The 25,004-nt window shown below is 40.2% G+C and overlaps 1 protein-coding gene across 2 annotated transcripts; it reads right to left on the bottom strand.

The window, feature by feature from the left end:
* Positions 1 to 341: 341 nt before the first annotated feature.
* LACTB (lactamase beta) lies at positions 342 to 12,058 on the bottom strand. 2 transcript variants are annotated; one of them, XR_008238219.1, is made up of 7 exons: positions 11,661 to 12,058; positions 11,161 to 11,227; positions 8,685 to 8,875; positions 7,995 to 8,340; positions 6,156 to 6,321; positions 1,344 to 3,806; positions 342 to 722 (listed from the first exon to the last, which is right to left on the bottom strand). XR_008238219.1 is itself a non-coding variant. In XM_052807597.1 (6 exons), the coding sequence occupies exons 1-6, from the start codon at positions 12,027 to 12,029 to the stop codon at positions 3,263 to 3,265; spliced, it is 1,683 nt and encodes a 560-aa protein (XP_052663557.1). In that variant the 5' UTR covers positions 12,030 to 12,058; the 3' UTR covers positions 342 to 3,262. The 2 variants fall into 2 exon arrangements, 1 of the variants encoding a protein (XP_052663557.1); XM_052807597.1 differs by having other exon boundaries at positions 342 to 3,806.
* Positions 12,059 to 25,004: the final 12,946 nt, after the last annotated feature.

Genomic DNA, 25,004 nt, shown 5'->3' with positions numbered 1-25,004 from the left:
CTGAAGTGAAACAATTACCTTTTTGCAATGAGGAAACAGGTTTTCAGTTAGTTTTAAAAAGCCATCCCTTTCTAAATGGCTGTTATAAAGTGGATTTTTTTTTTTTAAACCATGAGAAAACATTCAAACAAAGTCTTACATGTATCTTATTTTAATAAATAATATATCAAGTTATGTATCAACATCTCTTTCAAAGTACTGGTTGTCTTGGTGAGCTAATTATTGTTGGGAATGTCTGTTTAGCCTGTATTCTTTTTATGACTTTTAAAACTTGTCCGTTTCTAGTCAATAAAAAAAAAAACCAACAAAACAAACAAACAAACAAAACCCCAAACCTGATATTACAATTTGTTGCATTTGTAAGATAAGTTTTATTTCAGTTAATTCAAACAGTGAACACTTAAAATTACCAGATGCAAAAAGTAGCTGTTTGATACAGAAATAGATGCACCAATTTAGTATACTTGCCTTTTAAGAAGAGTACAGTGTTATGTCAGTCCCATACTGTGTTTTCACAATAAAGGTTAATTTAAGAGCAAGTTTATCATGAAAGCTGCTCTTAATTGACCATACAGTTTCCCACACTTAATGCCAGTCCATCAAATAACTGGTTTCAGAACAAAGGTCAAAGTAGCAGTATTAATTCACTTGTGACCTGAATACATGTGCTAAGGGCAGATTGATTCCTAGTCTCCCATATCTCTGCCTTCTCTTCTTCCACCCTAAAAGATAAGAACTCATGATTAAGTAAATACCAAATCAGAGAAAGTCAGTGACCCATTTTGTTCCAGGTACTGGAAGATAAAATTTAGACATCATAGCATCTCTAATACTGTACATGTGACAACAGAGGTTTTTTTAAAAGCCTTAAGTTACAGGAGATACAGTATGAAGAACATGGTATGCATATATATAAAAAAGTTGGTGGCTGAACATATTCTATGGGGGGAGTGAGAGACTGTCATTAATACCTTGGGGTTAGAAATGCCTTAGACACTTCTTACCATTATTTGCTTTCATACATAATTCAAATATTTACATTTATTAGTGTTTGGTCATATGCAGACAGGCATAATGGTAAACCTATGCCTTCTACATTCTGAATCTTTGTCTAAATCCAAACACAATGGTCAGTGAGTGAAACTCATTTTGTCTCAAGTAGGCAAAATGGTCTTCAAGAATAAAAAATACCGTTTGCAAAACAGATGCATCATAAAAGAAAAATGTGTTATAAATCCTAAAATAACAGTGTTACTTCTGAGATTTTCTATATTTAAAACATTGTATTTGGTCTATTTCTATTAATGTATTCTCCAACATGAAAACAACTTGGAACTACTTACTCTTGTTCCCTGTGCCATAACTTCTGCTGCATGTTTACCCAGCTAGTAGGTGCTCAAGACTGGAAAAAAAAAAAAATGTTGCTATTGTAGAAGACGCTCACCTCCAGTACTTCTGTATTGGAACTGTCAAACAATATCAAAGACTTCAGTGGAAGAGAAGATAATTTATTGCCTGACCAAATGAAAGTTTGTTCAGAAAGGTTCTCTCTGTTGTCTCTACTGATTGGATATTCTTGAGATAAAGACAACCCATTATTAATGAATAAAAAAGTGAAATTTTGGTGAGTAGACCAGAAAACCCAAGCAAATAGTTTAGGTGTAAGCTTTTACTGTTTCAAGGCACAAGAATGGTTATAATTATGAAGAGCACTAAACCAGCCCTACTAGCTTCAATTAAAAAATGCAGGTAAAACATCGACACCTCAAAATAGTAAATTTCCTGGTTTGTCAGTCTTAGATAATAAATGTTATCATAGGCATACTGGGAACAGAGATGACAGCATGTTTCATCACAGGACAGGTAATAACTATTAAGTTTTAATACTAAAAGCACTAACTAGGGAAAGAGGCAGGTAAGGCTATCTTCTGCTAGCTATTATCTAAGACATCTTGCTCCTTAAATTCAGAGAAGCAGAGCTGCTAAACAGTGCAGGGATGTAAGTATTCAAACCTTTCCTGAAGGATATTTTGTTTTGTCTCAGCCTGGAAATACTGTCTGATGTAACTGCAGGGGAAGCGGGGTGGGGGTAAATCTTGGGAGATCATGGAGATCTTCCATGCCATTACGGAATATATAAAATTAACATATTCAGATGTTACTGTATTGCTATAGTAAAACTGAAGTTTAGAAAATGCTTCTTTGGAACTCTATCACAATTTCTTGTTCAACCTTGTGCAAAAGTAACTCCTTGAGGCAGGTCTCCAAATGGAAAAAAGGATGGTTTTAAAAAAAAAAAAACCTCTCAAAGTCTGTAAGACTTCTACTACTGGCTTCAAGAATGGGCTTTAAATTTTACCGAGTTACTTGAGTTCCTAATTCCTATATCTAAACGAGTATCTACATTACAGAATACAGTGCCATTTCTGGCTACCAGAATTAATGTGTATCATTCAAAAACAATGAGACAGTTTGACAGCTCACCATGGTGCGCTATTCAGGCATATTCAACTGTGGAAACAGTACCCTTATTTCACAGTAAACTAGTTTCACACATTCTCTGTGTCCAATAAAAATGGAAGAGAGGACATCTAAACAACAAAAAGATTCTTACTTACATTAGTCTAGCTTCATTCTTTTCTAATTCTTAACAATCCACAGCTCTGACAAAAACGTACTTCTGGTATAAATCTGCATTCTGGAGGTAGCTTCAAGATTTGGGTTTTGTTGGGATTTTTGCTTTTTAAGCAAATAAGCACTATGTGAAAATACAAAAATCGACAGTAAAGCCATTTTTCTTTAAAAAATAATACTGAACAGTTTTGGCAGACTGGAACTGTGAGAATAATGAATTACGTCTTTGTGTGCTCAAATCAAGATTTGAAATTTTTCAAAAGTTTAACATTTAAGGTAGATATTTTGTTGTTGTACTTCTCAGTGCAAGAAACCAATGCTAGTTTTTTTAATCTTGGTCAAGTGCTTGACTGGATGAGAACAAAACCTGCTACTGTAATGATAATTTACACAGGTACTACAGGAAGTCAAATTTGACTGTTACATTCTCTTTTCTGTAAGTTACGAACTTCCCTGAGAGATTAATTCCAGTTACACATAAGTTTAGCACCACTAGCAGAAGTTAATTAAGTGAAATTTTGATGCTTTTTCTTCATGTATTTTTAGTGATCTTGGAGTCCACTTACACCCTTCTCCATTTGTTTTTCATGTTTCAGTACAGTGAGTTCAGTTACACATATCTCTTTTTTTAATCTATATATTGCGCCCATTTTTCTTTATCAAATTCCCTTGCAATCTTTAAGGCAGTGCTGTTGAGTGAAACCGATTGCATATTACAGATAATACTAACAACTACTCCTCTAGGTGGTGCCACTAGCCCAGTATCTATAGCTTCAGAGTCCAGCTCTTCAGGAAGAATTAGAAGGACACTACTTGCCCCCACTGCACCACCCGTATGAGATGCATAGTGTCTCTGCTGTCTGCAACAGCCATACTGTTGTTTTTTCTCTACGACAGCCCAAGCCATTGCATATTTACCATCCCTGTCCCACGATACTTCCGTTTTTGGCACTGGGGTCCACATCATTGCGACTGTGTCTGGTTTGAGGTACCCAGGAAGAAGTTTGCCATTGGTGTTTTTAAACTGTCCGGCTTGATAACTGTACAACAAGGCATTTCCAAATTTCAGAAGGTCACCTACTGATGACAGAAAGCCACCACCAGCCCACTTGTAAGAGTTGTCCACATACGGTGCATTTACCAGCCGTCCCTTTTTGTTGTAAACATAACACCTAGAATTCAAGAAAATTCAACTTGTCATTCTCAGATACTGTGCACAACTATTTTAAGCTGTCCTAACATAAAAGAGCAAACTGAGCACATATTAGCTTGTTCTCATGAAACTTTAGAATTTTTTTAAGCTATATTTTTCTTAAATATATTTCTTGCAGAAAAATCAATAAACTCAGACAGGAAAACAAAAATTAAGGTGACTTCTTCAGTTAGAAGCTTAGTTTCAATGAAAGTCCTAACCCTTCTACTTACTCTTAGGATATACTAAGAGTAAAGGCAATATGCAAATAAGAGATGTGACAAAAATCTATAGATCAGCCAGCAAAAGATTTTTCTTAGGAATCCTACAACTACCCCATGATTATCAGACACCGAGCTGAAATTTCACTGAAGTCTTAGGTGACTCCTGTGAGACAGTAGTTTCCATTTATGATTGATTTCCCCCCCACTGCCCCATTACAGTTGCCATGTACTACAACTGAATATTTCGGAACTACTAAAAGTGAGAAGCGTGGAGTCTTGCAAAACCTGTCACTAAAATACAAATTAGAAACTACCAACCAGAATTGCAGAATGAACTATCGGGAACAACACAACAGGAGTGCAAACTGAATTAAGCTTTTGAAAGAAACAGTCCAATCATGACTGGATTCACTTCATACAACATATGAGAAGGAATGTTGAATAACTATATAATCTGATGAATTTCAGCCTTTGGCCTTTAGAACACAAGAGGTCCATGTACTACCGAACAGTACAGAGATACATTCCCTATCTAGTCTGCATTTGTATTGGAAAACTTTTAGGGAACTTCTGAAAGCCATAATACTGAAAATCAGAGGTTGAAGCAAAGGAAGAGAAACAAATGGTCCAAGACTACCATCAGCTCTACCAGTGACTCGATTATCTTGGTGTCCCTATAGTCATTTTTTTTTTGATCACAATAAAACCTGTTACAAAGATGCTGAAATGCCTGACTTACACCTCTAAAAGATCTAGAACATGAATTTTTAAACGTTTTCATGTCAGTGAAATGTAGTATAACCAAACCATTAAACAAACCACAACACGTCAATATGTTCTAGTTTGAGGCACCAAGCAAGCTATTTGTGGAAGCAAAACCATCACATTAGCATCTCAGTTTTGCTTAACAATAAGTAACCCATAAAAAGACCCCCAAAACAGCATCTGTCCCAATTCCTTCATCCCTACCATATTTCAGTTTATAGAAGGGTTAATATACACACATACGTTTAAAAGAACCTGACTGTACAAACTTGATAATTTATGTGAACATCACTAGCATCCAGATCTACTGCCACATGAGACTGAAAATTTGCAAGCAAAATAAATACCAGCACAAAGCATCTTAGAATATAGCAGTAAAGCTATCCCTAAAATGTTACAAACTGCTGTGTTTGTACACAGCACTCTAAATATACACTTATATATAAGTACTATAAACCTTGGATTCCACATGTTCATCACCATTTTCATTCTTTGAGAGCATTTTAGAAGCCAAACTTTTAAGAAGTTTGAGTCTCATTCTCATGAGACTTTTTCCATAACCTGCTTTTGTGATTCAGTTACAATTCTTCTCCTGCACCAAAATTTAACAGGCAAGTCAATAAATCAATTTCAGAGCCCAGACAGGTAGGTCCATAAAATAAGATGGGAGAGAAAGACAAGAAACTCTACCTTTATCCACTATATTGGAATGGATTACACCCAGTTACATAAATTTCTCTGGGTTTTTTTTTTTGTGTGTGTGTGTGTCTGTGTTTTGGGGTTTTTTTTGTTGTTGTTTTTTTAAAGTTAATAAAAATAAATCAATTGGTAAAGCATGTTCTGCGTTAAACAGAATTTTAATTCTGGTTAAAATCGATACTACTATTTAATTTATGAAAACCTTGTGTTACTGTGAGACTATTACAATTCTACGGAACTTTTTAAAAAGTCAGTATATTAAGCAAACCAAGGTTAACTATATATTCTAGCATAATCTCCTAGTTACTCCTTTATTTTACTCTGTTTACACTTATCTGCTTATGTGCACCCAAAATAAATGCAAATTTCAAGGTCACCCCTGCCACTCCCCCCCATATATACTTATAACACGAAATACTTATTTCCTATTCTGTAATTTTACATGCTAATTACAGAACAAATACCATAATGCTGACATAAAATCAGTTACATTACTAACTTTGAAATAACATAAGCCACTTCATTTAAAAGCCTGGGAAAAAAAAACAAAACCACACACATTCTTAATTCAGTTGTCTTAATAAAGACAGAAAGAGCAACAATTGTTGTGGAGGAAAAAAAAAAGTTTCATCCTTGTTTACCTTGCTCTGTTATATATCATTGCTTCATTGTCATCTAGTACAGTTGACAGCATATCCAAATCACGAAACATTTTTAGCATGTAGTCCGTAAATTTTTGTCCTGAAACTCTCTCCACAACAGCGCTTAAGAGCGTAAAGCCATACGTTGAATACAAGAACTGACTACCTTGAAGAAACACAATGAGAAAAGGGGGTGGGGGGGGAGAAGTTAGCCACATGATGCTTAAATGGAACCTCAAGGATAAAATTTAAGTAATCACATGTGCAAATAAAACTATATATAGCAATAAATAATCAATTAGAAGACTCCCCTTCCACCCCCATTTTAATATGATGTGAATCACAAGCTTATGATACTGACCCCTAGGAATTTCTGTACTGCAGCAGACACAGATGCTTGCTAAGTGCAGGCTGCTCTGCGAACAGCACTAAAAAATTTTCAGGTATCTGCATGTACAGCCAGGTTTCGTGGCAAGATGTGAAGAATAACATTTAACATCCTTTCCACTGATTTACCATACTGGTTCTAACAAGGATATCTGGATTTGGAAAACTGAAGCAAACCACAAAATTACTTCTTAAAAGACGCTCATCTACTGTGACTTGTTTGTTTGTGTGTCTATACCCTAGAGATAGACAAGAGTAGTACTCGCTCAAGGTTTTCAAAGGTCTTCATCACTTTTATTACAGTGTTTCTAGTTCTAGTTTTCCAGTTATAGAACATCCTGAAAGATTATATGGACACTAACATGCATATTATTTAAGACACTATAATTTTTTTACAAAACAATTTTTCATTTTTTTAAATCTCGTTCTTGCGCTAATGCCTTTCATGAAACATCTACATAGCAAGCGACTGCCAAACTGCCTACAGTCGAGACGGATCTCTACTTGAAGTGTTCCTAGAACTCTCCAAGATAGTAAGTGGTTAACTTCTCCCCCTTCCCACACCCCTCTCCCCTTAATGCACATTATTTACTGTTTCTCAGCAACACTTATCATTTGCCTGCTAACCTAACTCATTTAGAACTTACACCTGAAGTTCCTCAAAGTCCTCTCTAGAATTAAGTTAAATAATTCCAACAATAAATAACCTCAACAGTTCTGTGATTCTATGGTCTTTCTGTAGAATTTTTTTAGCTCTGGTTTAGTGCCTTACTAAAATTTTTTGCTTTTGGTTCATATCTAGAAGGCCCAGAGCATGAATACAGCAAGTTGGTATCTGCTTACAAAATACTTTGTAGATACAAGTTTGCTACCAAAATTATAATCTGCTTTAGCATTTATAAATTCAACAACTGGTACATTTCATAGCCCTTACTGCATTACTTGGAGGTCCTAGGAGAAAAGTCTTATCTTTCTCCTGAAAGGTCCCACTTTCTCTTCTCCCCTGCATTATCTGGGACTCTTTGTATTACCTTTTAAGTCTTGGCTACACCACATTTTGAACCTGCTGGATTATGGTGCAGATACACCACTAGAAGGTATCTATATAAGAATAATTCTTTAAGTCAGTAGAGTGGTAAAGATATCTATACAAGACTGTTATCTAAAATTGAACTAATAAAATCCGTATCAGTTCAGTCTTCAAAAGTTATGTCAGTTTTAAAACAATTACACGACCAGATGGTTTGTGCAGAACAGCCTAAATACTTCTCCGTTGAGCTTTTAATGGGGCACAAGAAGGAAAAAAAAGGGGATCGGGGGGGAAGCAGAACAAAACAAAAACCCCACATAAACACACTTTACTGGACTCGACTATCTTCACCACATATAAAACAATTTGAAACAAAGTTTCACAAGAGCAGCACATTTTGGTCTAAATGAATAGAAACTCACCTGGTTTAAAGAATAAAGGATCATTTTTAAATATCTTCAGTGATTCAATCACGCTTTCAAATTTTTCCTTCAAATAATACTCTTCTTGCTCAAATTCCTTGTCTCTCCTGCCAGGTTTTGAATTTCGGCTTTTTACCTCACCTTCATGTTCTTTCCTTGGTTTGACAGAATCAGTCTTTTCAATTCCTTTGCCTTCTTTTTCTTTTTGTTCTTTATCCTGATAGGGTTTTGTTAGTTTAAATGCTCTGTTTGCCTTTTCCTTTTCTTCCTTTACTTTTGTAATATCTTTTTCATAGTGACGAATCCCACTCAAGTGTGAAACTAACAGTCTTGTAGTAATAGCAACCTAGATAGAAAGGGCAATATTTAAATGTGAGCTCTCTTCATTAAAGATATGACACACACTAAATCACCAGAAAATTAAAATTCAACATGACAAGGAACAAAGATATAAGACCTTTTAAATATCATGTATTAAACCCAGTTAAAATATATATATATGTATATGTGCACACTACACACTTGATATAAAACTGAAGATCCAAATTTCCAGCATTGCTTTTTCAAGCAGCAAACACCAGTACTTGTCTAAATAATTTTTGGTGTTTTACAGGAATAGGTCCAGATACAGACACAGCAATGACAGGAACAAAAACCCCCCAAAAGTGTCACCAATAAACAGTCACATACCTTTTCACCCTCGTAGACTTTTTCTGGAAATTCAGGGACATATTTCTGCACTGGAGCATCTAAATCCAGTTTCCCCTCTTCCCACAATTTAGCAACAGCCATCATTGTAAGACACTTGCTAATACTAGCAATTCGCATGATCGTCTCTGGCTTACATACTACACGATTCTCTACATCAGCATAACCCAAACCTTTAAGAAAAATAAAAGCACTGTGGTAAATACTTTGCACAGAAACATGCTGAATTAATTATTTGCAATGAATTAGATTTTCTGGCTCCATAAAATGTTTTTCCTCTAGCTAAACAGGGACATGAAGCACTGGACTATCCCTGCTCCTGCTTCAATTAAGTTCATAACATTTTAATGTAGTAGGAACACTTAATCAGAGCCCATTGTATTAGCCAATAGCATCCCAAGTTAATTGGGATTAAGACTACAAAACAAATCTAATGATAAATGAGACTGAAGATTAAACCAAAATTTACACTCCTGAGGTCAAATATAAAGAGACCAAAATCTAGACTGTAAAATAACTGACCAACAGTCATAAATACTCCTTTTATTGTTCCAAATTAATGGTTGAAACAGTAAAGGGTCTTATTTTATCAATATATAAATTGAGAAAGGAAATCACTCACAAACTCATAGCAATTACCTAAGCTATAAAGCTTCAGAAAACAGTGGTATTACACACTACGTTTCAACATCACTCAGCATGACTTCAGTTAAAAGACAGCCTAATAGCCTCCATACCAGTGTTTTCCTATGTAACCAACCCACAAGTCTGGTAGCAAGAACTGGAATAAATAAGGCATTATCAAGCCTTCATACTAGTCTTCAGTTTGAGCTAGGTTTGAAGAAACTGTGCAAGTGATGTTGCAGCACAAAATGCAATGAAATGCAGTAATGACATATTTGCAGTTTTCAGTACAAGCAAGGCCTGCAAGCAATGCACATCTGTCTATATAAAACTGTAGTCTAAATAATGAACTACTTGGGGGGAAAAAAAAAAACTTGCCAAAATATAAGAAATAAAACAGATGACGTCAGTTGCCCAAGGACCTTTCTTTTACGTAAAGTTGCTACTCAAGTGCTTGCACGGTGCTTGTCAACACAGATGCTGTACCCTTCAGTGAAAATACCACCTTCCAAATCTCAAATCGCTCCCATCAGTCTAGCAAGAAAGCAGGTTTAGTACCGTTGTCACAGAATACACGCATCTTACATCTGTTCCTATTTTTTCTCCCAATAAGGAAGGGAGGGGGGCAACAAAATGAGCCAGAAGTCTGCCACAGTGATGTTACCCACCTCCCAGCTGCCTTACTCAAGCCAGTGTTGTTCTCTATATCCATATGCAGCAGGGTACAGAAAGCTCTGCCATGGCTTATGCTCCCGCATGTAGTTGTCTTGCTACTGGATCTGGCAGTCTTGGTGACAAACCATAAGCCTGGCACTAGTTCCCTCAGGCACTTTCCTGCACATCAAGGAAGGGATTCTGCAGAAGTCATATAAAAACTTCTGCTTTCATTGCTAGGTAATTTGAGACCAGAAAAAGCTATCTGATTTGAGAAAGTTTGTGATTAAGTTTCTAGCACAATTTTCTTATTAGGCCACATTACAAAAGGTACCAGAGGCTCTCTGACTCACTTCTATCATGATGAAAGACAAACGAAAACCTATAATCAGCTTATACATGTATAAAAGTTAATGCAACAACAGACTGTTAGAAGACAGTTAGTAACAACCTTATAAAGATTTTTTTTTCAAATTCTGTAACACATTAGTGAAATGTGTTGCCATTTACTACTACCATTTCAGTTGTCCAAAAAACCCAAAACACATTATGAAAATGTTCCTGAAAAGAGACACACAGTTTGGTGGTTTTTTTAAATAAACATCAAATGTCTACAAGATACGAGCAGTACTAACAGACTCCAATTAAAACTAAACTGTGTAACCAGAAAAAGCAGTTGCCATTTCTGGAAGGATGACACCTGTTAAATCTCAGTACATTCCCCGTAAAAATCTACACCTCAGCCCACAAATGGGAGATGGATCACCAAATCTGAGCCATTACTACTTTGACTATCAAGTAAGTTCCTGTGAGGAGAACAGTTCTTTATCTCCTATATGCAATTCTACCAGACCACTGTAGAGCTGTATGCCTAGAGTATAAGTATATTCAAAGACTGATCTGACAAATTAATGGAAGAAAGGTTCTTAAACATAACTGTTGAGATATACTAGCACATTCAGGAAGTTAATAACTTATCGATTCCTGGAAATTATTGAACTTTACCAAGGAAAGCATCACTTCATACTCCCTAGGCACCTGTTTCTGGCCACTGTCTGTCCAGGGATGGAACATCAAGTGGATGAAATCCCAGCCTGATCAGCATGTCAGAATTGTTCATCTTTAAAAGGTTCTCATCGCTTCCCAACAGCACGCACAACTACTCCTCCCACATACTAACCTTCTGACCAGACTTCCTTTCCATCTACAGAAACTCCAACTAGTATACCTGGGATTCCTGCTTCATCCTGTCAAAAAAAAAAAAAATGGACAGGAGACATTAAGAAGGATCTTTACAGTTAAAAAAACCACCTTCTCCCAAACCCAAACGGGTTCTCAGACACCCCGTACCGTACCGTACCGTACTTCCACCGGCTCCCCACACCAAGCTCTGCCCAGCCTAAGCCTCCCGTTTGCGGTGGCTGAGCGGGAACCCCACGAGCACCCGGCAGCTCGGCGGGGTTCGCCATCTTCTTCTTCCTCCTCCTCCGGGCGCAGGCCGGCTCCTCACAGCACGGTCCCCCCCCAACACTTGACCGAAATCTCTCGCCAGCGATCGCGAAGCCCACGGGAACGAGACGCAAGCCCACCTCCCCCCTCACGGAGGTGAGGGCCGGCTCGCACAGCACCAGACGCGGGGGGACAGCCCCCGGCTCCCCTCCAGCCCCGCTCGCTCAGCACCTTAATCCTCCGCAGCAGGTCCCTGCTCCTCTCGACGGCCGCGCCGAAGCCCCGAGGGGGCGGCAGCGGATTCTCCTTCCCCTCCGCCTCCTGCCCGCCGTCAGCCTCGCAGCCCGCCGCCGTCGGCGCCTTCACCCCCAGCGCCAGCCCCAGCGCCAGCCCCCAGCCCCAGGGCCGCGCCCCGGCACCGCCGCCCCCTCGCCGGCGCGCCGGAGGCCGCCCGGCCCGCCCGGCGGCCGCCGCCCGCCGCAGGGCCCTGGCCAGGCCGTACATGGCCGCGCCGCGCCTCCTCGCCACTGCCTCGCCGGGTGCCCGACAGGCACCTCCAGCCGCTCCCGAGCGCTCGCTCGGGCCGAGCTCCGAGCGCATCGAGCGAGGGCAGCCGCCCGTCTCACGGCGCAGCGCGGCTCCGCGCCCGCTGGCGCCGAGGCCGGGGCCGGGGCCGGGGCCGGGGCCGCGGCCGCTCGGGGCGAACGCAGCCCCGGCAGGGACGGGCAGGGCCCGGCAGCGCCGCGCCGGCTGCGCTTCCCGGCGCCCCGTAGGGCCTCGCCCGAGGGAGAGGGACCCTCCCGGCACGCCGGGGCTCGGGCGGCCGCCGCGCTGTCGGGAAGCGAGGAGAAAGCGGCAGCGAGGAGGACGGCGCAACTCGCTCGTCCGCAGGCCGGACTACCTGCCGGTTAAAAACGGGCCCGGTCCGACGAGCCGCCAGCCGGTGCCGTGACCTGCGCCCCTCCCCGGGCCTGGCGGGCGGCTAAGGGAACGGCCCCGCAGCCGGGGCGGCGGGCCCCCCTGAAGGACGCGGGCCGGCGGCCTCCGGGCCGCTTCCCCGGGGCTCCTCACGGCCGGCTGGCGAGGGCGATTTACGGCTGGTTTGCTTATTTAACCACCGAAAGCCACCTGCGTGTCCGAATGCAGTTACGGCCAGTATTTGGCAACGCGAGTCAAACCTCCGTGAACCCTTCCCGAATCCTTGAAAAGAAAAAAGAAAGATTTTAAAGCACGGTTCCTCTCTGCCGGTTAACTGGAGCCACCGCTGGCCCCTTCTCCCAATGGACGCAAGTTTCTAACTCCTGCCAGCACCAACACGGCTCTGGCGGAACAAGCGGGTTTTAACCAACACTTTAATTGCACTGATGTGTAAGAAAAGGATGGAGAGAAGAGGAAGGATACCTCAAGCCATGACATAATTTCTGATCTTAACTGCACTCCACAGCAAACGATTGCAGGATCAAACGAAATAAGCCTGCTGCTAAACGTATGCCAGGCAGAAGTAAAGCAGGGCAAGCTCGGCTAACACCAAGGTAAAACCTTTTAACTGCAAGATGAGCATATTTGATCTAGAATAGTGAGGGACTACTTACAAACGTTGAATTTTCCAATGCTGGTTTTAGAGTCAAATTTCAGCCTAGGGCAGCGCCGATGGCACTGCAAGCATTTGCTCACAGAAAGAATTTTTCCATGTAGTTGTTCTCTGTAGACAGAGGCTATGGAGAGATGACAATGCCCTCCAGTTGACGCTTTTAAACTCTCTCAATGCCTTGCACATATTTGGTTTCCAATAAACTTTCAACAGCTCTCTTTTATGATTTGAATCTTGACTGAGCAACAAGCTAAAGAGACTGAAGAGTGACCAAATAAGTGACAATATTACCCAAGAAGGCAGAAGGAAGGAAGGATTTTCAGTGCATCAGCAGATTCAGATTGACCGGTAGCGAGCATGTCAGCTAGATCCAAGTCCCATCCAAGGATACGTCCAATAACCGGGACTCTTGTGAGCTTTGCCAAGCAGATGAGTCTGCAGATTTGGGATCCTCACATCAGCCCTTTATAATGAAGAGATTGTATGTGCCTAACACAAGGGCAAATCCAGAGCCACTCCATGCCGTCAGAGGAATTGTTAGTCCATATGGCTAACTGGAGCAGCATCAAAATATCTTCAGTAGTATGAAGATACTCAATCATCCCCTTCCTATGAGTTATTGCTGTGAAATTACTAATTGCAATGATGCTAGAGCAGATGATGTTAGGTCCAAAGAAGGTTAAAAAAAAGCCCTCACTAACAGTTCATTTCAGTCTTTTTTTTAGCACTCTTGCTGCTCTTCTTTTGGATTTCAGACTACCTAGTTCAATAGTCCAAGTGCAAGAGGGGAGGACAAGGAGGGACTAGTTTATACAAGCTAAGCACACCATGGTCCAAGACGAGTAGAAAATTCTAGAGGCGATACCAAAAGCAGCAAAGCCCTTGGGATAGTATGGAGAATGCGATGGTGCCCAAACAGTTGAGAAACGTTCATAGTGGCCTTTCTTTTTAACTGTTCAAAGTCAGTCCTCTCAAGGGAATGCCTTAGACTGGACTGTTCTAAGGACCTTAAACCCTGCAAATCACAAATAGACTGAGCGGGATGTATCATTACTTAGCAATGCAGGAAGCTCCTTGTGCAGAAAGCCCACAGTGTCCAGTTTGATGGATTGTGCAGGGGTTTGACATTTGATTCTTGGGAGATTTTTTGGGGTATTTAGACAATGACTTAAAACCCGATGTATACATGTTGAAGGATTCTTGAAAAACAGCTAACAACTTTTAATAATGGCCACTCCATAAATGTTACAGATGTTGACAGAGAATACAACAGCTTAAAAAATGCAAAAAACCGAGCCATACTCGTAAGCAAAAGTGGGGAGTCTGTCCTTTTAGAGCTCTGGTTTGCTCTAAAGGAGAAAATTTAGAGATGCTAACCTAGGGAGTTCAATCTCCTTCATGTCCCATGATCTCAAAAGCTGCAGGATTTTTCAGGAAGACAGGCCAAGTAGCTTTCATGCGTGAAGTCAAATGCAGACCAGATGCTACACTTTTCACTGCAGGTATTTATTTCTCATGAGTATTTTCTCAAAATTCTGTTGCTTATCACAGTACAACTTCATACACAACTGGTACAAGATGCTTTATTTACTTTCTCGTAACTCATTTTCACTGCGTTAAATTGTCTCTGGAAGTGTTTTGCAGCAGGATTCTCTGCGTTCTTACATTAACCTGCTCAGCAGGAACACTCTTTGGCATCACACTTCTGAATGGGCCTAAGCCAGAAATGGATCTTGCCATTTTTCTCTGATTGCCTTAATGAAGAGCTTTGTGTTAAATCCAGTAGCACAACATGGCCTGCTGTTATCTCTTGTATCTTCCCCTAAGCTGCTGGTTTTGTTAACTTTGAGTTATCAGGCTTATAATGTTTTGAGAATTTTCTACTCCCACTGATAACAATAGAAAATGAGGACAGCAAGCACGAGGCTAATCCAATTCTAAATTTAACAAAGGAAACCAATGTTTTTCTTCTATCCTCATCCATCAGTCACTTAGAAATATAGGCACAGACTCTCAGCTGTAATCCATCTTCCTTACATAACACAGCCAGGGAAGTTCATCTGGAGACCCCTATGGCATGGTGGAAAAACTAAACCAGCTGACTTCTCCTCTGCTCTGCCTCCTTGCCAAGTTGTACTTACCAGATTTGAAAAGCCTGTGTGAAGACATATGCCTTATTCGGATGATAAAGAATAGCGTGACACAATGGGTCTCAGCAAAGCAGGGCTGTGCTCACTCACTTCAACGCAGGCCAGCTTTAGACTCTCACCATCAAGAATCCTTTAAGGCTTTACAGCCTTTTGAGTAAGACAAACACCAAAGGCTTAATAACATGAGGCCTTAAAACAAAGTGCTTATGTATCTTCCTAGTCATCTTGGTCTTGTAGTTGTATGCTACTGCGTTCACTGGCTTTTTCGTAATACTGTTACCGTGTGTGCTGGGGAACAAGAAGGTGGGCAGTAGCTTTTATACTGTTCTGCAGTGGTGTAGCCTACCATCAAATGGTGCAATATGCTCATTCTGCTGCTGGTGGTCAGCAGTATGTGGGAATATCAGGTATTTGCAAATCATGACGCTTTGTCAGTATTTCCTAAAACATGACTCTTCAAAAAAAAAAAAAAAACTACAAGCCATTTTGAAAACAATTTCATCACTTCTGTCAGTCCTCCTCAATTTCTGCAAGTGTTTCTGTGGATCCTGATGTCTCAGCAATGTTTAACAGATGTTGTTATGGCTGCTCCTACTTGTATGTCTGGACTTTGATCTCAGTATTCTTTCTATGATGATCTGATTTGCTTTTCTAGCTCACCAATGTGGCAAAATTCTACAATGACATGCCCCCAAATTTAACATTTCCACTGAAATTGAAAAAATGGGTAATGTTTTTAAGAAACAACATCTAAGGTTTGAATGACAGGGAAACAAGAGATTTTTATTAGTATTCCCCTGATAAAGGGCTGGTCACTTCTGAAATCATGAGTCCAGCTCTGCTCTTTCATCCTATTAAATACCATTTTTAACTGCCACAGACCCAAACTGAAGCTTGCAGGTTGAGTTTGTAGGAATGGGCTTTTAAAAATTTAGGAAGTAGCAGTGTAAGGAAACTCCTTTGTTTTCTTTGTTTGGATTTATTGTGAAAAAATGAAAAGTTCCATTAATCCAGTAGATTCCAGTTATTCCAAATGGATTCCAATAATTAAAGATTGTAACTTTTGTAAAGACTTCTGGATCTAAAAAATGTTGAATCTAATGGAAAATAATTAACAGAAAAAACTATGGCACATAGCATAAGCTCCGCATGCTATGTTTGTGTATATATGTAGGGGAAACTGATGTTGATGCAAAGAGTAAAGGGATAATGATTCCCTTGATCACACCTGATGCTTCTACTGTGGGTATAGGAAAAATTAAGAAAACCCCCAAATTCCTTCTGAATTTGAAAAAAGATGACAAATAAAGGGAATATTAGATGTAGAGAGAAATCAAGCTCTGCTTTCTCTCTCTCTTTTCAGAATGAATTTCATTTATTTGAGAACCAAGAGACAGAATTTTTATTCTGCTCTGGCCTGAAGCATTCATGCAGTAGATGGCAGTAAGAAACCTTATCAGTTTAACCAGTTGTTAGCAGAAGGGGTGGTTCCACTGCAGTGGGATCTCTCTTGGTTGTCACAGTCTCACTGAACCGAGTTGTTACTACAGATTCCTCACCCACATACATTTTTTGGTCTTGGTCAGTATAGCAGTTCTCAGAGTATTATTATTTGCTTAATCAAATAAGGTAACACCTGCATGATTACAGTGTATGTGCCATTTCAGTAACAGTGCTAACCCTACCAATGTGCACCAACAACATTCTATGCTAGGACAGACCCAGCCAAAAACCAGGCATCCCTTCCCCAAAAGGTACATAAATAGGTGCACACTCACAGCTTCATTTTAAGATTAAAATCTTCCCTGAGTTGGTTGGTTGGGATTTTTTTCCTAAACTAAGGTCATGAGTGGGTGAATTCTCCAACAACTTAGCTGAGAAACGTTAATCGGGAACAAATCTTTAAACACGTAAGATGTCTGGACCAGGAGGAAAAGTAGTATTAAAAACAGTGGGTCTTCAGACACTGAGATCAAAGTTTATCATCAGCTCTGCTTGAACTATCATTCAGGTATTTGTTAATCTTAACTTCCTGAGGAGTTCAGTTAAACATGATATACTTTTTCTATACTAACTACACAGGAATACTGATTCTGTTGTGGTTACACCAGCAGCACAATCGTGCCATGTCCATGTCCCCATCACAAGTTAACAGACAGGGCAGCAATGGTGGTCCTCAAGCTCAACTAGGAGCCCAGCAGGGCTGGCCCTGCCCACCAAGCAGCAGCTCATACCTGGAGACCTGAGCAGCACCACAGGTTGGCAACTTTACCCCGCCCCCCCCAAACACACACACCATAAAAGGAACATAACTCTCCTTAATTTACTCAGTTTTCCTGTGTACTCAGGATGTGTCTCCTGGGGATTGTTTACTTTCAATAAAATAGAATATGAAAGAGTTTTAAAGTGCCACATTGTTACTGCCTTAGTTTTACAAGTTGCATGCAGTCTGACAAAGATCCTAGAAACAACAGGATGGGAGTTTGGGAAATATTTTGCACATCAGAGAAAGGAATGCTGAAAAGACCATGCTGTGGTAACAGACTAGCCAAAGGGTGCACACATATCTTTTTCTTCTTTGCAAAAGCATTAGTTTTGAAACTCCAGTTTCTCAGTGGTGACTTCCTCATACTTTTAATTCAGGGCCCACTTTAATCCTCTTGGGACTCAGAGGAAACATAATTGTCACCAGCTGAAAGTAAGTAATGAAGGAACATTTGTGAAATACATTAGTGTAAAAAAAGAAAACCGCCACCACCAAAAAAAAAGGAAAAAAAAAAGAAACAAACAAAAAGAAACCATACAGAATTATTTCCTGTTTTTCCTGATGTTATTCTCCAGGCAACAATCTCTTCTGGTAGAAAACTGAGCACAGAGAGGACTGACAATTTTGTCCCTGAGAATGGCTTCACATTTATCATTAGAATTCAGTTGCTGTGTATAACCTTTTTACCCTTTCCAGCTTTTCTCCCCACTCAGTGGGTAGAGGTAAAATATACCATGGAAAATGATGGCTTGCTTAACCACTAGTCACACAATGCAGTTAAGTACCAGTCAGCATCAGTGCCTTTGACTTTTCCAAGTGTATCTTTTCAGACTGAAGTATGTTGTTTCAAAACAAAGTAACAAATCACGGAAAGTGTAAAACACCTAAAAGGTTAAACATATTAACCATAAGGTATCATTCTGAAACTCATATGCCCTAAGATACAATTATGAAGTGCAGGTACTTAGGAAAGCTTTCTGGCTTGCTCTAGGAAGAGCTCCTCACAATTGGGTGATAACTACCTCTCCTTCCACCCTTTCTCCCCAAAATACAAAGGTCAACGAAACGAACAAGTCCCAGACAACTTTGCATCAAGAAATGTGGCAGTGAGAACTCTGACTGCCTGACACCGACTGCCTTACTCAGGAGAGAAGCGGACCAGGCAACTGCATTCAGTCATCCTGAAGTGCCAGGGTCGAGTGCCACCTCCACAGCTGGTGTCTACAAGTCAGGAAAAAAACACAGGCACGTTTGCTTTGACAGATACAGCAGCAGTGGGAAAAATGTGTTTCCAGATTTTGTATGTGAATCTTCAGGCGTATCCCTGTGTGAAGAATACAGTCCTGATTTGCATTTACTACTGTCTTTATCTGTTTTTTCTAGATAAAAAGAATCTCTTCTAGCAATTTTTCCAAAGCATTCAACATTATTTGAAGTTCCAGCATGTGTTTTTACTGATAACTATTGTCAAAGCAAATGCTTCTCTGCAGTTCACACCAAATATTCATCCAGCTATATGTGCATGTTGGTTGCCAGCCCATTTTCCACATGTTCAGTGCTATGACTATCCATTCTAGTGTGGTTTCACCTACCTGTGCTGCAATTATACCTTAATTTCACGCTGCAGACACGTTTTGTGCCACTAAAAATGCTCGTTGTGAGAACTGAGCACAGATAGCTTGAGAAACTGCACAGGCTAGTAAAAAACAGGAAAAGGCCTCTTATCAAATTAGTAACATCTCGAATATTTGGGTGGAGGCATTTGGCACTGGGCTTGGGTATTCTTAGGGGAGCGAGTCCATGCATACTACAAACTCCATTCCTTTGCTTCGTATTATTGTTCCCAAGTTGAGGCATGTTTTAAAAGAGCCTCTCTAAAGATGTGTAAGTGCACAATTACTATATACTACACCGATGAGCAAGAAGGGATTTTACTCTATCCCCTTTCCATACATGTAAAATAAGAGTAAATCAAGTTAATGGCATTTACACAGATTTGTGCTGCAATAGGATCATTGCACAAACTAAAGTAGGTATTTCTTTTGTACCCTTCCATACAGAGTGATGGGAAATGACTAAGAAAATTTGAAACACCTTATTGAGGGAAGATGACTGCCTGGGATGACTGACTTCTGCAGTAAGCACTATGTGTGGGACAGTTTGTCCCTCCTGCCACTTGGAATAACCCATCAACTGCCTGAGTTGGAAATACTATCATTTATTTCTTTAACCTTGAACCGAACCAAAACCATTTCCATGTTTTAGATGCTATATATACTTTCTGGCGTCAGGTACACATACACACGCTTAACTTACAGTTACACTTTAGTGTGATTAACATTACTCAGTAGAACAGTTTTACTACCTGTATACTCATCTTAATGTCTGCCACTCAGCTTGGATTCTTTTCATCCCTTCATCTCCTTTAATAAAAACAATCTTGTAGTGCAAAGGTAAGCAAGATATTGATGCATGCATCAGAAGAGAATCATGCTCAAGGTGTATTGATGCTGGAGGGGAAGCTGTGCTCCACTTAATGGATGACGACATTTTTTCCAAGTCGTGTAAAGAAAGCTAACAAGTTCCTACTTGACTTGGTGCCTATCAAATTTAAACAACTGGTGTGAGTAAAAAGCATTTCTTATATGGACAGCTGTTGTTCTTGTAAATTCTCAAACAGGAAAATAAAATATAAAATAAAATCCCCATGCTGTCTGAGAAATGCATCTATAACTGAAACAAAGTGACACACTTAGTTTTGCCGTTCACACTGTAGTAATTTCTTCATTATTGCTTCAAAGGCAAAACAGACATGGGGAAAAGAGGAACAGGGAAAACAGATTTCAGCGCTTTCTGGTTTTACTGTAGTTTAAATAGGGATTCTGCAATCTCCCACCTTTAATACAGTACGTGGGTGTCCCACTCAGATCAAAAAGAACTGCTCAGCACCTTTGAACATCAGTCTCTTTAGAAAATGAAATATAGCATTGCAATCCTTACTGCAGACAGCCGTTTGTTTTTTAAACCTACATACCAAATGTCACATTAGCTAAAGACCCAGCAGCTTTGACGCAAGAGAGAACTTCTCATTGTGCAATGACTCCATACAGCTTGATTCTACAACACTGAGACTTTGCTCTAATGGAAATGCTTGTTTGACTAAGACTTAGTCAAACAGGCAGGCCTTAGCTGTATATACTCTACATATGCATATGGCCAAAGTTGTATATGCACTTGTGTGGTTTGGTAAAATGACCTTTAAAACAACTTAGCTAAAATGACACAAACGCCTATACAATCTGCACACAATTTAAACTTGGATTTTATTGTTTTTCCTTAATTAACTCCAAACTGTTAATAGCAAGTGATTCACAAAAATAATGGATCCAGAGGAAACCCCTCCTATCAGTTCTTTTGCTAGCTGTAGTGTTCCTAATGCTAGTGGCACATACACTGATGGGGAAGCAGAGGGAGGAGTCAATAACTTAATTGCTCAAAATAGCAATAATCTCTACTTCTCCACAGAGACATATAGGCCCACATACTTTTTATTTCAATTTACAACAGTAATTCTCAGCACAGAGTGCCTCGCATGGATTAACAACCAGTTTGGGTCCCTTGGGCTGCCTCTTGTATCCACAATCCTTCCCACCCAGCTGTTAATCTCCAGGAAATGCCTTGCACTCAGACATGGCTGCATGTGAATGTAATAAAAGCAAACACACATTTGCTACATGTTTGCTAACTGCTGAAAAGCAGCAAGAAATGGTGGTTTTGTCTTTTTTTTTTTTTTTAAGTGTCATGATTTCCTGGTTAAGGTAATTGAAAATAAAGTCCTAGCAAAGAGGAAATTTAATCCAGATTCTGCTGATGTGGCGAGAACCACTGAGAGAAAGGATTGTTATTGATTTTTACGGGAAAAGCTCCTGCATATTGTACTTTAAACCCAGATGCAGGGTGACAAAGAATTTGCTCCTACCTGGACTTTGCCAGCCACCTTCCGCTGCGGCAGAGGAATGCGGTGGCTGCAGGAACACAAGCAGAGGCTACAGGAGCAGGACAAGGCATAACTACGCAGTAGCATTTGGAGGGGGAGGATTCATTCTTCTGCAGATCACCTTCATGCCGTCTATACCCTCCTGACTGGCCTCTATCCCCCACGCACAATTCTACCTCATCGTTTCCCTTTTAGCTGCTTTCTTGCCTAGTTCATCTTCTAGATACATTCTTTTTTCTGGACAGCCTGCACAAATTACGTCATCCCTTTAGTCTATTTTATAGTCTATGCGTGTACAATAAACAAATAAGGAACTAGTACAGCAATCCAGATTACATGGAAAGAAGTCTGGCAGGCTCCTCTTTGCTGGCTACAGAAAACCATAATCCAAGAAAGATTTCGAAGCATTTTCCCAGGCTATTTCTCTAACTAGTATTCTTGTCAAGACAAACACGCAAACTACTGGTGGACCTGCAAAGAAATGCTCTATTTTTAAACTGAAAACTCACAGAGATTTCCATGTTAATATCAATACCCATGTGTTCTAAGCAAATTAAAACAACTTACCAGAGCCTTGCAGTTTCACCTTCCTGGTTATTCTTTCACAAATTCTGCTGTAGGAACACCAGACCTGCATCATTTTCCTCAGTGGCATGAACAACTATCACTAGGTGTTAGGCCTTTGCAGGTTTTATCCAAAGAAACACCATTTGCCATGAGCTTTGACTGAGACAAGATCACACGGACACTTCCTTGACATTCCTGTTTGAATCTCAGGGCAAAAAATGAAAACAACATTGATGAAAGGAATAATCCCAAGAAGCAGATCATGGTCAGGCCCTGCAACAGAAGGCATTCAAAATACTTTGCAGGATCATATACCCCAAACATACTTCATCCCTTTATACCCATGATCCATATACGCTTGCTGTACACAAATGAGAGAAATGTTCCCACAGCCATGCACGCCAGTATGTTATGATGTGGTACTGTCAACTACAGCTAGGTCTGCAGGACTTTTTTTTTGGTGTTGGCTCTATTTTTTTTTTTAATTAAAAAGATGCTGTTTAATCTTTATCCAGCCATTCCTCAAACCAGCAAAGAGATACGAAGAAACCAGTGCTGAGGTGCCCTTAAAGGCCATAATATTCAAATCCAAAATACTACGTAACGTCCTTTCATTTCAGCGCGTTATGAGTCAAGAAATAATGAATGGGAAGGAATAGTTTCTTATGTGTCTGTAAGACTTTTATCTGCTTCTGTTTCCCATTGTTTCTGCTCTCATAAATTAACTAACTGGGATATCTAGATTGCTCACTAAGCTGCTGTCATTGTGAGGGGTATCCTGCATTTACGCAATTCTCAGCAACAGCTTACAAATTGGCAGGGCTATGACTTACAGAAAACTAGACAGGTTCACAACTGAAGCCAAGAAGATTACGCAAACTTGTACAGATTTTCCATACCTTGGAAAGAATACAACACACACTGAAGAAACTAAGTTACACAGCTTCCCTCTATTCCAAGGAACTATTCCTGTGTGCATTTTCAAAAGAACTCCATGAAGATAAAAAGCATTATCCTTTTCTCTACTGCTTTGACCTTTTTGCTGCAATTCCCACTTAATATTTCACTGATGCTCCTGTTTTATTATTAAAAAACTCAGAAATTAAAAAAAAACCCAAAACACCAAAATGAACATGAGAAAAAATACTCTATTTTCCCAAGTGCTGAGCTATGTAAAAAGTATTTCCCCCTGCCCCCTTGTTTTTAAATGTTTTAGTTGGCTAATCACTTTCTTCTTTTTTGCCACTAACAGACATTACAGCAGTCATAGACAGCCCAGTGTAACAGATATTCCTAAAATATTAACAGTATAGCAAAGTTTGCCAACTTAACCCAGATTTTGAGTAGCATCAATGACAGCAGAAATTGGTTAATATGTGTAATGCCTTACAGATTCAGATTTCTCACTCAAGTGCTAGAGCTCTGAGAGGCAGAGCTCTATAGGTGCAGGCTACTGCTGTAGCCTTGTTTCTTAAAGAAAAGGGACTTACATGTCATTCTTACCTCTGTCTCTCAACCCATTCAACAACTCTTGAACTGATTGACTAGTTTTGACCACACAGAAATCTAAAGGAAAAATTACGTTTCTGCAAGTTTTGTCAACGTAAGAAACCATTAACATAGAAAGAGCATGCTTATGAGCATCCTGATGGAAAGGCAGGCATGCCCTGCAGCATCTTATTAGACATATTATTAGACATCAGAGAAATCCCATGAGGGAGCAAGAGACAACACAAATATCTCGGTATCTGGAAAAAAATTCATTGCAAGTTTACAACCAACCATGAGACATGAATCTGCAAGAAGGCAGGTTTTGCCAGTTCTGGTGCTCTCAGAACTACTCATTTCACTGAGAAAGGACAACTCACAAAACAACCAAGATGATTACATAGCATAGCTGCACAATAATGGTATATTTCAAACTGCCAAATGTGTTTCTGCATTGAAGAAAAGGGCAAGTAGCTCTCCAAACCAAGACACGCATACTGAGGAATGCTGAATGATGCAGGGTTCTGTAATTGAACAAATTCCCATTTGTTCCGAATGGGGTTAAATCAGAGCCCAATTTATTTATTTTTACAAGCCAATGCTTTCTAGCTTCACTGAGTTTTGTCTGATTAGGCACTGCATGCGAAGAGTCCATAAGGGGTAGAGGCTTATGATATGTGGTAGAAACAGATTTTCCTGCTCCAGCAAATACATCCATATGCTTATTTATGCGTCTGTTGTTAGTCAGCAAAAAAAGACACTTGATGTGATTCACCATTATGTTCACTGCTCCCTTCAGCTCTCCCTGGAACTGGAAAGCTTTTATTTACCTGTTATGAAGCTTTATGGATTCATCTACAACAGTGCACTTTGGGGAAGTCCATGCTACAGGCAGATTTTTTTTCAGATTAATTCTTATCTCCTTGCTTGCACATGCCTGTGCTATTAATGGTGACATGATCTCATTAAGAGACATGAAAACCACAGCCTCCTCCTTACCCTTACAGACAATAAGGGGTGAATTCAGATTCCCCAAACCACAAAACAGTTTGTGGTCTCCTGGAAAGCAAGCAATTTTAAGCAGCAAACAAAGGGCCTGACCTCACTCAGACACATTGTTTAGGACCCAAGCACAGACCATGGGCCCGTAAAAGTAATCCAGTGGAGCAAGCAGCACACTCACCTGTGTAAAACTCATGGCCAAGTGCTAGAAACTCCTCTGTTCGGCTCCCAGCACAGTCTCCAACTCTCTGGGTAGCCTTGAGCCCTACCCTACAAACTACTACCCAGCACAGCACTTCCTACTGGAAGCAGCCCTACTGACTCCAGCTGCAAGCACCACTCAAAGCCAGCAGCGTAGGAAGGCTTGAACTCCTAGAGCCCCATTACCTGACATTTCATCCTTGTGATAAGCAAGGAGAAAAAGATGAGAATAACTTACCTCTGCACAACTGTTACTTGGAATTTTAGACTGTCGGCCTCCAGTACAAGCTTAAGGCACTGTAGGAGCCTTGTA

This window comes from Harpia harpyja, chromosome 14 (genome assembly GCF_026419915.1).
Source record: "Harpia harpyja isolate bHarHar1 chromosome 14, bHarHar1 primary haplotype, whole genome shotgun sequence".
Taxonomy (NCBI): domain Eukaryota; kingdom Metazoa; phylum Chordata; class Aves; order Accipitriformes; family Accipitridae; genus Harpia; species Harpia harpyja.
The sequence above is the reverse complement of the archived record's forward strand: the minus strand, read 5'-3'. Positions and strand labels throughout refer to the sequence as shown.